We start from the raw sequence: 13622 nt of genomic DNA, 5'->3' as shown, positions 1-13622 counted from the left end.
TAGACCTGTTTCATTATCAGTCCCTATTTCTGAATGGGAACAAAGAGGAGAAATAGTTGAAAGAATAGATGCTAGTATGCGAGAATAAAGGGTGAGGAAAGGAGGAAAAATAGTTTGGAAAGCGGGCCTAAGTCTAAGGTTTTCTGGTGGGCCCCTGGGATCCCAGTCCGACACTGGGGTGCCTAACAAATTGTATGTATCCACTCCCCCCAGTCATTAAGTTTTTCCTACTCCTTAAAAGGCACCATAAAGAAAGGACACTTTTTTTTAAAAAAAAGCTATTTTATAACATACAAGGGTCATAATTAAATATAGGAAAACTAGTAGCCTTCCAGTGATGCTATATAAGCTCAGGTTATTCGTTATCCAACATCCATATTTACATTACACCAGCAAAGCAGGGAGTAAATATAGAGATGGTGATAAAAAAAAAAACAGAATTAAGAACCCAACTGTACAGCCTGTGGCTAACAAATCTATGAAAGGCTTTGCTGTATATACACGGTTATTCTGATTATGGGAAACAACAAATTTCCCACAAAATCTTGAAGTCGGAAAACAAACCAGCGGATTTTTAAGACATGCATACAAAAGTTAGTTTAATGTAACAATAGAAAGGTGTATATCTCAACAATACCAATTATTGCACTTTTAAGAAAATTATAAATAGATACAGTAAAATATTAATGTACAGATACCTTTGTGGATAGAACAGAGAACGCATAGGCCATTGCCTTTACTGAACGGGGGGCTCCCAGGTTAGCAAGTGAACCCCCGAAAGCTTTCATTCGGAAAGGAGTAACAGAAAGAGTATTATTCACATCTCACCTCGGTTTCCTAAATTCTCCTATAATAAAGTACTGATTATATTTCTTCACAGACGTAAGGTTAAAGGGGTAGTGTCACCATAGCTTTTGTAGAGCTCCTTCTGCCACTTTTGGGAAAAGTTTTTATTCCAAAGTGATAGCAGAACATAAGTGCTTTATCCGCAGCAATAAGAGTCAAATCAAATTTTAAATTTCCCAGAAATGGTGGTAGCACCTTGTTTTTAATTTGCTCAAAAGGCAAAGAAACTGGATGTATTTCCACCAGAGGCAATACTTCCCCTTTATCCAAATAAACCAGTAAATCAGCTTCTACTGTAAATAAACGGAAATATAGGAAAACAAATAATATATACAGGTTCTTATTTGTTTATACTGTTAAAAAAATGATGCATATATCGCCTTCTCTGCTGTACATTGTGGCACAATGCATCACAGGCCACTCTGGCAGCAGTCAGTGTAGCTCAGACAGCACAGGTACATGGGCACAATGCATCACAGGCCACTCTGGCAGCAGTCAGTGTAGCTCAGACAGCACAGGTACATGGGCACAATGCATCACAGGCCACTCTGGCAGCAGTCAGTGTAGCTCAGACAGCACAGGTACATGGGCACAATGCATCACAGGCCACTCTGGCAGCAGTCAGTGTAGCTCGGACAGCACGGGTACATGGGCACAATGGCTGACCATTGGCAGCAAAAGGCAATATACATGCTAACCTAGGTTGGCAATGGAGAAACACAGGAGGAAGGTGGCAGGTCACATGGGAGAAGCTGCGCATTCGGACGTAAGCTCCATATCGAACGTTAGGGTCTCTGTGGATCGAAAGAGCAAACGTCGTTAATCATAATAAAGGGTTAAACCGGCAGATTCTGGTTTATATCCTAAAACACAGCCGTTTCAATCTTAAAGGGAAATTATACCCACAAACAATGTAGGTCTTTATAAAAATATATCGCATAAACCAGTTCATATGTAAAACCCTGCTTCATCAAAATAAACCATTTTCATAGAGATATACTTTTTTAGCAGTATGTGCCATTGGGTAATCCTAAATAGAAAACTGCCTTTTTAAGTACTAAGGGCCGCCCCCTGGGATCATACGATTCACAGTGCACACAAACAAGCCAAGGCACACATACATGCTAGGCCCCATCAGCCAATGAATGGACAGAGTTCTGCCTTTTACTCCTACACTACTTCCTGCTACAGTTAGAGCTGCATTATTTCCTGTCAGCTGATCTCTGAGGGAGCACAAAGAGCAGCACAAAATGGCGGCTCAAGGGAAAAGATGCAAAAGGGCAATATTTACTGATTATATATATATATATATATATGTATATATAAATATAAAAATATAAATATCTGTAGGTTAAGTATTCATTCTGGGGGTATAGTTTTCCCCTTCAGACCAATTGAGTAGCTTATCTGCTAGTGTATGGGTACCACTGACAGGCCTACCCTAAAATTGGCCAGATCTCGATCGGCCGGTTGGGTCAGGTTGGGAACTGCATCGACTCGTTGATGCGACCCTCTGCCCAAAGGCCAATACCTGCCGTTTATGCCTGATATCACCCACTGTAGGTGGACATATTGGGAGATGATAAGCTCGTTTGGCGACCTTGCACAGAACGCACCGTATTTGGCTGCCTTAACTTGTAGGTGACCATTCAAATCTAATTACTGATTGGTTGCTATGGACAACATCACCGGTGATGTTTGCCTCCAATGTTAATAAACACTAGGCCAGCTATACTGTTTATACCACATTATTTTACAGAAAAATGAAATCTTACCAAACTGATTTCCAGCGCTGGATTCCACCCCTTCCCCTGGAAACTGCATCAAAGAATCCAAAGTCCGAGGAGACATTGGCAAATCTAATGTACTGCTACACGTTGTCCTGGCAAACACAACATAAATAACATCAAATAAAGCCCATACTATTTCAAAAGTAATATTGCTTTGTGTGCGTTTGGTAACGTTAGATAAATAAATGGTGTTTGCGGTCATTTTCATTTTTCCCTGCTGCACACAGGATGTCAATAAGGAAAGGAACATCCCAGTGCAATGCATTGTGGGTTATGTAGTTCCTGCATGCTGTCTGTAAGCTGGGGAGAAGTTGTTACAATCTGTAACATCAATGGTTTAGTCCCTCCTCCCCTGCCAGCATTTCAATGATGCAGAAAGAGTAGAACAGTTTTGCAGCTGGATTTCAGCATATAAAAATGGTATTTATTCCTACTGTTTGAAGGAACAGATTATAGGTATAGGGATATTAGGGGTTTCTGTGCTGAAGCCGGAGTTGCCCTTTAAGGATCTGGCACAGATTGCTGTAGGGCAACATAAATATAATAGAAACAAGACATTTATGCACATAGATGTATGCTTGTAAAAAAAGCAGCAATACTTACGGGGTAACGCAGATAAACTTGGTCTTTAGATATGGGGCCGTGCCTAGGAATTAGAACATTGTAGCTGTATTCATTTGAGTGGAAATATCAACACACTTTTTCTGTAAACACTCATTTTCCCCAAACTACAAGGGATGTTTAATCTCGAGCCAAGAACATGGACTAAGCATAGGACAGTAAAACGCACTATAGCCACTGTTTGTTCCTGGGACTATTTGGTTTCAAGTGGACCTGTCACCCAGACATAAAAAGCTGTATAAAATATATAAAAGTCCTGTTCAAATTAAACATGAAATCCAAATTCCTTTTTTTATTAACGCATCCAAACCCATTATAAAGGCATTCAAAAATCCCAGCGGTCAATCATATATTGCTTGCCCCACCTCTATGCCTTAGGCATAGAGGCAGAGCAGACAATAACTTTCACTTTCCATTCAGCACTTCCTAGATGTCACTGCACTCAGGGTCGGACTGGGGGGTGCAGGGCCCCCGCCAGCCGCATCCCCTAACCCCCCTCGCAGGGCCCCCCCCTAACCCTCCACAGGGTCCCCTACTTGATATCCTCCCCTGAGCTCTCGTAAATTGAACGGATCAGGGGAGAAACGGTTGGGCAGGGGGAAGGCCGGCAAGGGTCGGGTCTGGGCCGCCGGGGCCCACTAGGGCTGGGGCCCAGTCCAACCCTTACTGCACTCCTCACTTTCCCCCTCCCTCCTTACCATCTAATTGTGTAACCAGCACATGGGTTTGAGCATCCGGCCCTCAATTCAATCACATAAACAAGATTTTGGCATGATGCAAAGCTTCTCTAAATAACAGTGCCCACAAAATGGCGCCTGCCTGCTTGCTGGGATTGTGCAATTCCAAGACTGAAGGAAACAAGATTTAGATTATTTATTAGTGTAGGTGAAGTTTATTTTGCTAACTGAGCCACTGAGGGAACCATTTTTTCTGTTTCTCCATGCTTGTAGTATCTACATGGTGCACGGGCTCAGGAACACTTCCCAAATCTACTGTCTAAAAACTGCAAGATGCAAGTTACAAATCTACCATGAAGAGGGGAAATCAGGGGCATATTTATATATACAGGGTCGGACTGGACTGCTGGGACATCGGGAAAAAACCCGGTGGGCCCCGGCGGCCCAGACCTGACCCTTGCCAGTGCTCCCCCTGTTGACCGTTCCTCCCCTAACGTGTTAAACTTACGCGCTCTCAGGGGAGGACGTAGGGTGGGGGACCCTGCGGGGGTAAGAGAAGCTCAGCAGGGCCCTTAGGGGGGTTAGGGGGTGCGGGGGGATGCGACTGGCAGGGGCACCTGCAGGACCCCTGGGGCAGCATTCCTGGTGGGTCCTGCACCCCCCAGTCTGACCCTGTATATATAGGCACCCAAGGGCCGGTGACTAGGGTGGCACTCTTAGGGGGAGGGCCCATGGGTGCCTATATAATCAGTAAAGTTTAAAAATCAAAACAATTAAAAACCCTCCTCAGCCGCTGGCTGACCTACCAACGAAACACCAGTGGCAAAGCCGGTGGGTGAGGGGGTCCGGCACATTTTCCCCCTGGGCACGACATCAGTTGTACCAGAAGTGACGTCCCCAGGGGCGTATTTATAATAAGGCACCCAAGGGCGGCAGGTTTTGGAGCATATATTTTCTTTTTTTATTGGAAAAGAACAAAATGCCCCCAGTTTTCCCTGCGGATTTCCATAGAAAATTCAGCAACAAAGCTGGGGGGTAAGGGGTTGCAGAAGTGGGACGTCACGTGCACAATTTACACCCCTGGACATCACATTCACCTCCCGGGGGGTGCATACTAGGGTGGCACCAGATCTAAATACCTGCCTGGGAGAAACTATATATAAACCTGATGCAGACACACTGACCCTTGGGGCCCAAGCTCATTTAGGATGGACTGAGGCAAAGTGGAAAACTGTCCTGTGGTCAAATTCTAAATTCTTTTGGAAATCATGGATGCCGCATCCTCTGGGCTTAAGATGAGAAGGACCATCCGACTGGGGGAGCATTAGTGCATTATGGGAGCTTGCACATTTGGGAATGCGCTATTAATGCTAAGTGATATATAGGTTTTGGAGGAACATATGGTGCCATCCAGATGATGTCTTTTTCCAGGGACGGCTGTGCTTATTTCAGCAAGACAATACAAACGGCATTCTTTATGTATTACACCAGTATTATGGAGCATGTACTACTCCTTAGTAAGAGAGTCTGGGTGCTACCGGCCCCCTGCCTGAGTCCCGACTTGTCACCCACTAAAAACATTTGGTGCAATATGGAATGGAAAATATGGCAAAGGAGTCCCAAACAGTTGAGCAGCTGAAATCTTCTATCAGACAAGAATGGGGAAACGCCAGCAATATAGGGTTTGACATATTTGCAAATCATCCCGTTTTATTTTTATTTACATTTTACACAACTTTTTTTGGAAACGGGGTTGTAGAAATCATTATCCTAAAGAAAGTTTTTAGCATTAGGGAATTTGAACAAGGAAAATCAACTACTACCTGGGTCAGTGGGCTCCTGATGCTCCTGGCTCTCTGGGCGGCAGTACTTTCCGAAGGCTTCCTCTTTAGGGATATCGGGGTACAGGTAAACCAAAGGGGACACCAGGATATTGGTAGCGTCCATGATTTTATATCCCATAATAATCTCAGCAAATGACATGTTGTTTAGCTGTTGCTTGGTGTAGGGTTCCACTGACTGAATCTGAGTCTTACCTGTGTGAGAAATCACAATAGAGACACATTATTATATATGTATTATAGTTATATTTAATATTTACAAGCAAAAATTATATATATATTTACCACTGATGTCTTTCTCTACCCAGGTGAAGGTGATGCCTCCCTCCTTGCTGCTTTCACTGAACCTCAGCAGGAACGTTCCCGGGGGCTTGGTACTCAGAATGGCTCGCTCACGCTCTTTGCTGATGAAGCCCATAATATACCTGAGTGATCACAAATATGGGAATACTTGTGAAATATTGAAATATTAAGCCTATTGGAATATTAAGCCTACTAGGAACACAAAACAAAATTACAGGGGCACGTTTTACTGGGTTTGTGCTGGAATAATTCAAATACAAATGGTTTATGCCAGGAAAAGAGAAACCTTATTGGGAGTGTGGCAGAAAGGTGACATACAGGTCTGCAAATAGGCCCTGGCATTCCCAGTACCCAGAGGCACAAACAACCCCCCCCCCCAGCCCAATAAATAGTGACTGTCTGTGGCACCTTACAGCCCCCCTGGCATTCCCAGTACCCAGAGGCACAAACAACCCCCCCCCAGCCCAATAAATAGTGACTGTCTGTGGCACCTTACAGCCCCCCTGGCATTCCCAGTACCCAGAGGCACAAACAGCCCCCCCAGCCCAATAAATAGTGACTGTCTGTGGCACCTTACAGCCCCCCTGGCATTCCCAGTACCCAGAGGCACAAACAGCCCCCCCCCAGCCCAATAAATAGTGACTGTCTGTGGCAGTGCTGTCCAACTGGTGGCCCAGTTTAACCATGAAATAAACCCAATAGGGCTGTTCTGCCCCCAATAAGGGGTAATTATATCTTAGTTGGGATCAAGTACAGGTACTGTTTTATTATTACAGAGAAAAGGGAATCATTTAACCATGAAATAAACCCAATAGGGCTGTTCTGCCCCAATAAGGGGTAATTATATCTTAGTTGGGATCAAGTACAGGTACTGTTTTATTATTACAGAGAAAAGGGAATCATTTAACCATGAAATAAACCCAATAGGGCTGTTCTGCCCCCAATAAGGGGTAATTATATCTTAGTTGGGATCAAGTACAGGTACTGTTTTATTATTACAGAGAAAAGGGAATCATTTAACCATTAAATAAACCCAATAGGACTGTTCTTCCCCAATAAGGGGTAATTATATCTTAGTTGGGATCAAGTACAGGTACTGTTTTATTATTACAGAGAAAAGGGAATCATTTAACCATTAAATAAACCCAATAGGGCTGTTCTGCCCCCAATAAGGGGTAATTATATCTTAGTTGGGATCAAGTACAGGTACTGTTTTATTATTACAGAGAAAAGGGAATCATTTAACCATTAAATAAACCCAATAGGACTGTTCTGCCCCAATAAGGGGTAATTATATCTTAGTTGGGATCAAGTACAGGTACTGTTTTATTATTACAGAGAAAAGGGAATCATTTAACCATGAAATTAACCCAATAGGGCTGTTCTGCCCCCAATAAGGGGTAATTATATCTTAGTTGGGATCAAGTACAGGTACTGTTTTATTATTACAGAGAAAAGGGAATAATTTAACCATTAAATAAACCCAATAGGGCTGTTCTGCCCCCAATAAGGGGTAATTATATCTTAGTTGGGATCAAGTACAGGTACTGTTTTATTATTACAGAGAAAAAGGAAATCATTTTTACAAATTATTTGATTATAATGGAGTCAATGAGAGATGGCCTTCCCGTAATTCGGAACTTTCTGGATAATGGGTTTCCTTATAACGGGTCCCATACCTGCAGACTTGGTAATTAGAAAACACAGGATAGCTAGTAAGCAAGACTCACCCTTCATTCCAAAGTGCCAGGATATATTTCTTCACAAGATCAATGATGTTGTCCAGCCAAACCCAGAAGGAGAACCCTTTGCCGGCCATGTTTTCCTGTAAATACAATGGCAGTGTTTACCATAGACCAGTGGCCACAACTAACTATACTGGAAGGAAAAAATCCAATCACTATGTACTAGCAGCTTTGCAAATAGTTTTCATTATTAATTTTTTTTATAGTTTTTAAATTATTTCCTCTTTTACATCTTTCCAGCTTTCAAATGGGGGTCACTGACCCCGGCAACTAAATCACTATTTTTCTTTAAGCTTACAGCTTTATTATAATAGTTACTTTTTACTGCTTATCTTTCTTTTCAGCCCCTCTCCTATTTATATTCCAGTCTTTCATTCAGACTGCTGCCTGGATGCTAAGGTAAACAAGACCCTAGCAACCAGATAGCTGCTAAAATTGCAAACTGGAGAGCTGCTAAACAATAAACTAAAAAAACACAAATAATTAAGACCAATTGCAAATTGTCTCAGAATATCATTGCCTACATCATAGTAAAAGTTATATTAAAGGGGAACAAACACTTTAACTTTTTGTATGACACAGACATTGAGATTCTCAGATAATTTGTAACAGGTTTTCTTTTTCCATTTTTGTGGTTTTTCAATTATTTAGCTTTCTGTTCAGCAGCTTGCCAGTTTGGAATTTCAGCAGCTATCTGGTTGCTAGAGTCTTGTTTCCTTAGCAACCAGGCAGAGGTTTGAATGAGAGACTGGAATATGAACAGAATTGGGGCTGAATATAAAGATAAGGAATAAAAAGTAACAAGAACACTATAAACTCACAGAGCAAGTGTTTTTTGACTGCCGGGGTCAGCGACCCCCATTTGAAAGCTGGAAAGTTGCTAGGAATGGTGCATTCGATAACATAAACATTAACTTAAAAGATGAACCGCCCCTTTAAACTCATAAACTCTATCTACTCAATATGCACTAGATGGAGTAGCACCAGATACATCTAAATGTAGGGTCGGACTGGGGGGGTGCAGGCCCACTGGGGGGCCCCGCACCTACCAAGGTGCCTCCTCCGGCGCGTCCCCCGCAGGGGCCGCCATGCACCCCTAACTTCCCCCCCGCAGGGGCCCCTGTCCGATGTCCTCCTCTGAACGTGCGTATGTGAAACGCGTCAGGGGAGGACATTGGTGGCCAGAGGAAGCAGCAATAGGGTATTTTCCCGGTGTCCCAGTGGCCCAGTCTGACCCTAAATGCAATTTATCATAAAGGCAATACACTTCCCTCTGGGGCTTTTTGAAACTGAGCTGCTTTAACAGCATTTTTGTCATTATTAGGCCAACACACATAGTATAGAGTGGCCAGTATCTGTTGTGTAGGTTACACAATGAAGCCATGGCTTGCCGTCGACAGTATTGTGTGAAATACAATGTAAAGTGATTACTAGGGAAAAAAAAACTGTTCCCTATGTCAAAATATTAACCTCTGATATGTAATTTTTAAAATGAACTAATTAAAAAAAAAATTTTACCTTACAGAACTTGGCCCAGGTGATTTGGCATCCGGAATAGTTGACTCCGGGACCTGTTAGGGGAAAAATAAGATTATTGAGAAACAGCCGGCAGTACCCCGGCTTCTATCCTAGGAAGTGCCCACAGTCCGTACCCAACAGTTTCTCTGCCAGAGTCGTGAGCTGCTCAATACTCAGTCCCCGTTTGGTGGTCGAGGAAAACTGCCAGCTGAGCACCTCCGCCACCTGGTCCCAAGTGCCAATGGGGGGCTTGGTGAAAAAGTTGACATTCTGAAGGGGAAGATAAAATAGTCACAAGCAGTTTTAGTAAACTGGGCTTTAGTGGGTTATTTACCCTTTATATCAACAAGTACAGTAAGAAAATAAAACTGTTTTTGTATCTTAAGGCAATATAAGGGAAGAAGGCACTAAAATACCAGGCGTGGATGGTTCCAGTCCTACCTTGGGGTTGTTGGTCAGCATGTTGTACCACAGGATAGAAGCCCAAGCATTGGGCATCTGACAGATATTGGAAATCACCACAACTGGCAGGGAATGAGTCTATAGTAATAGGAAACAGACAAACATTTATTATAGAAAACACACCCTTGGGGAATGCCCAATTCTGAGCAATTTTTCAACTACTCTTCATTCGTTATAGTTTTTTAATTATTTGCCTTCTCTTTCTGTTTGCAGCTTTCAAATGATAAACTCAGGGGCCAAAAGTAAAGGTGGCCATACACCTTCAGATCCGCTCGCTTGGCGATGTCGCCAAGCGAGTGGATCTTCTCCCGATATCCCCTACCTACGGGTGGTCGATATCGGGAGAATCCAGGCTAATTTGGTCGTTTGGCCCTGGGGCCAAACGATCGAATTATAACGACGGGCATAGGCAAAGTCAGTTCGGCCCGATCTGACTAGATTTTTTAACCTGCCCGATTGATATCTGCCCGATTTCAGGCCAGATGTCGGTCGGGCAGGCCCGTCGGTAGTGCCCATACACGGGCCGATTAGCTGCCGAATCTGTCTAAGGGACCGTTATCGGCAGCTAGAATCGGCCCGTGTATGGGCACCTTTAAGATACCCTATGGCAGGGCTGTCCAACTAAAGGCCCGTGGGCTGGATGTGGCCCTCCAAATATTTTCTGTGGCCCCCAGTCTGCTCAGTGGTTACATAGACTTCACTGTACAACATCATCATTTTAATTAAACCTGCCCTTGAACCTTCTGTATGACTTGCATTGGTCAACGTATTGGTAGACCTTCCTGGTCTACCAACTGGCCCATAGTACATAATTGGCTAGCTAAAAAGTCTGCCAGTGTGGCCCATACGTGGATGGCTATAGGGCTAGGTTTGGCCAACATTGCCCAATTTATCACATAACCTGCCCACGTGCAGGCAAAATTAACTGACAAGCTGTTAATATAAAAAGCCAACAAACACACATCAAACAAGTAACAAAATATTTTATCGGGGAACAGAAATCAGCAAAGAAATGTTTTTATGGGATACGAGAATCCCTTTATTTCCATACCTCCAGGTCGATCTTCAGCCCCTGATGATAAACTTCAGTTTCAAATGTGATGAGATGCAGCTCTTCCGTAACTATAAGGGAGGCCTATAAAGTAAATACAGCAAGTCAGACAATTGTACTTTTTGTAGCATTGTGTGTGAAATATAAAAGTATATTTTTGCCTGTTTTTTTCAAAATGCTATGATGGGGAAGAAGAGGGAGTTAGACTGAATGGCATGACCCTACAGAAGTGGTTAGGGTGCTAGAGGCACTAGGGGAAATCGTCTGGCCGGGGAAAGTGAGACATTAATAAGTCACACTCACATCACAGTTTGCTCTTCCCCCATTCCCACATCGCTGCTCTCTCAGAGTCTGTAGGAAAACAGGATAAACAAACAAGTAAATAACGGAACACTAAATAACACCAATATAATAAGTTTGCCCTCATCAGCTCCAAAGAATTCTGGGTAATATATTTCTAGATCCCATGCTCGTATTTATAATTAAACAATCTCTCAGTCTCTCTCTCCATCTCCCAATCCACCTCCCTCTCCCGAACAGGGGGTAACTACAAAGGAAGCAGACCCTGCAGTTGCAGAGGGCCCAATGATGAGCAATTGCAATATATCTTGTTAGAATAGGTCAATTTAGCAGTATTTAGGGGCCCTAAATTGAATTTGCTGTGGGGCCCTGTAACATTTAGTTATGCCAATGCTCCCAAACCACCTCTCTCCCTCCCTCAGTGTACCTGTCTCTCCCTCTCTCTTAATCCATTTCTCTCCATCTCCTAATCCACCACTCTCTCCATACCCGAATCCACCACTCTCTCCATACCTGAATCCACCACTCTCTCCATACCCGAATCCACCTCTCTCTCTCCCTCCCTCAATCCAACTCTCTCTCTCTCCCTCAATGTACCTGTCTCTCCCTGTTCCAATCCACTTCTCTCCATCTCCTAATCCACCACTCTCTCCATACCCCAATCCACGTCTCTCTTTCTCCCCCAACCCAACTCTCTCTCCCTCTGTCAAACAACCTCTCTCCCCCTTTCAGTCCTACTCTCTCTATCCACCTCTATTTACCTTTCTCTTCCTTAAAGGAACAGTAACACCAAAAAATGAAAGTGTATAAAAGTAACTACAATTTAAGGTGCTGCTGCCCTGCACTGGTAACAGTTGTGTGTTTACTTCAGAAAGTCTACTATAATTTATATAAATAAGCTGCTATGTAGCCATGGAGGCAGCCATTCAAAGGAGAAAAGGCACAGGCACATAGCAGATAACAGATAAAACACTATTGTATTCTACAGACCTTATCTGTTACCTGCTATGTAACCTGTGCCTTTTCTCCTTTTTTTCAGCTTGAATGGCTGCCCCCGTGGCTACACAGCAGCGTATTATATAACTTATAGTAGTGTTACTGTAGCAAACACACCAGTTTTACCAGTGCAGGGCAACAGTGCATTATATTTTTATTACTTTAAAGCTCTTTCATTTTTTGGTGTTACTGTTCCTTTAATACACCTTTCTCTATCTCTCTCCTTCAATCCATTTCTCTCTCAATTCACCCCCCTCTCTCTCTCTCAATCCACCTCTCTCAGGGGCATAAAATCACACCTCTGAATATTCAATCAGCACTTGGTTCCAGGCTCTTGCTATGTACTGGTCTGAACATTTGGCACAAAGTGCAGGACCGGTAGCCATAAGGCAGCCCTGTAAGGGGCAAGTACAAGACTCCTTTGCACCCTGCACCTACCGGCGCTCCCTATCTGGCCCGTCATTCAGATGCACAAGTAGGGAGCGCTGGCAGACAGTATTGTATTTATGCACCCTGTGCCCACAGATTGTGACCGCAGGGCCCCGAGGCCCAATGACTTTTGCTTGTGCTCCCAGCATGCCTTTCCTTACCAAGTGTTTGAATTCAGCAGAGAGGCTCCCATTGTTTGATTCCTCCATGTTCATAACTTTGGTGTTTGTACCGAGGATATTGAACTTCCGTGAACTAGAAGGTATAGAAGGTAGAAAGAAGCGGTCAGACAGGAGGCACAGTAGCGAGTAAATTGAGGGGTGGCAAAATAAAAATAAAAAATCGACCCTCATGGATACAGGGTCTTGTTGGGATATAATGAGCTCTGTATAAACAACCCCATTGCTGCATCTTTTGCAATAAGGAGCAGATCATTATACAGAGGGCTCATCTTTTGTTCATTTCTTTTATTATATTCTCTTATGCAAACAGTGACTTGGCAGAACAGGAAGTGAAAGTGGTTTCATCTTCTTGTTTAGTGCAAGAAACAATGAAGACCATAGATATTTTGTAATATCTACTCATTGAGCCCAAGTTAAAAAGGGTATATAGTGTATCTGGGTCATCAAGCTCTGATGCTATTTGCTATTTGCCAGAATAAAGCTCTGGACTGACTGAGTGCAGATTAAAACTGTCAATTTGAGCCCTTCAGACCGAGTTGGCAGCTTATCTGCCCATGTATGGGCACCCCAATGGGCCTTTCCCGATCGATATCTGGGCAAAAATCGGCTAGGTGTTGATCAAGCAGGTTTGATTCTTCCCTTTGGATCAGGGACTGCATCAACGGCTTCTAACTCGTCTTTGTAATTTGACTGTTTAGCCCTAGGACCAAATGATCTAATTAGCCCAATATCACCCACCTTAGGTAGGTATATCAGGGAAAGATCTGCTCCTTTGGTAACCTTTACTCAGTGAAATTGGTGAAGCTCAGATGTGCCAATATTCAGCCAACGGCACCACTGGCCAATGGGTCAGATATCCCA

General features: G+C 43.4%; 1 protein-coding gene across 3 annotated transcripts in view; it reads right to left on the bottom strand.

Annotated features, from left to right (window-relative positions):
* Window positions 1–551: 551 nt before the first annotated feature.
* The window catches only part of stat3.1 (signal transducer and activator of transcription 3, gene 1), a 40658-nt gene continuing 27587 nt past the window's right edge, over window positions 552–13622 (bottom strand). For 2 of the 3 annotated variants that reach the window (XM_031894682.1, XM_031894680.1), the window contains exons 13-24: window positions 12741–12834; window positions 11158–11205; window positions 10855–10938; window positions 9783–9881; window positions 9476–9611; window positions 9342–9394; window positions 7809–7903; window positions 6061–6200; window positions 5755–5970; window positions 3240–3282; window positions 2622–2728; window positions 552–1640 (exon numbers count right to left, since the gene is read on the bottom strand). In XM_031894682.1, the coding sequence (XP_031750542.1) occupies window positions 1585–1640; window positions 2622–2728; window positions 3240–3282; window positions 5755–5970; window positions 6061–6200; window positions 7809–7903; window positions 9342–9394; window positions 9476–9611; window positions 9783–9881; window positions 10855–10938; window positions 11158–11205; window positions 12741–12834 (1171 nt within the window). In that variant the 3' untranslated portion in view covers window positions 552–1584. The remainder of the gene's footprint in view (window positions 1641–2621; window positions 2729–3239; window positions 3283–5754; window positions 5971–6060; window positions 6201–7808; window positions 7904–9341; window positions 9395–9475; window positions 9612–9782; window positions 9882–10854; window positions 10939–11157; window positions 11206–12740; window positions 12835–13622) is intronic. The other variant, XM_031894683.1, reaches the window with a different exon arrangement.

Source organism: Xenopus tropicalis, chromosome 10, assembly GCF_000004195.4.
Source record: "Xenopus tropicalis strain Nigerian chromosome 10, UCB_Xtro_10.0, whole genome shotgun sequence".
NCBI lineage: Eukaryota > Metazoa > Chordata > Amphibia > Anura > Pipidae > Xenopus > Xenopus tropicalis.
Note: the sequence above shows the minus strand (reverse complement) of the source record. Positions and strands in the feature narration are given on the sequence as shown.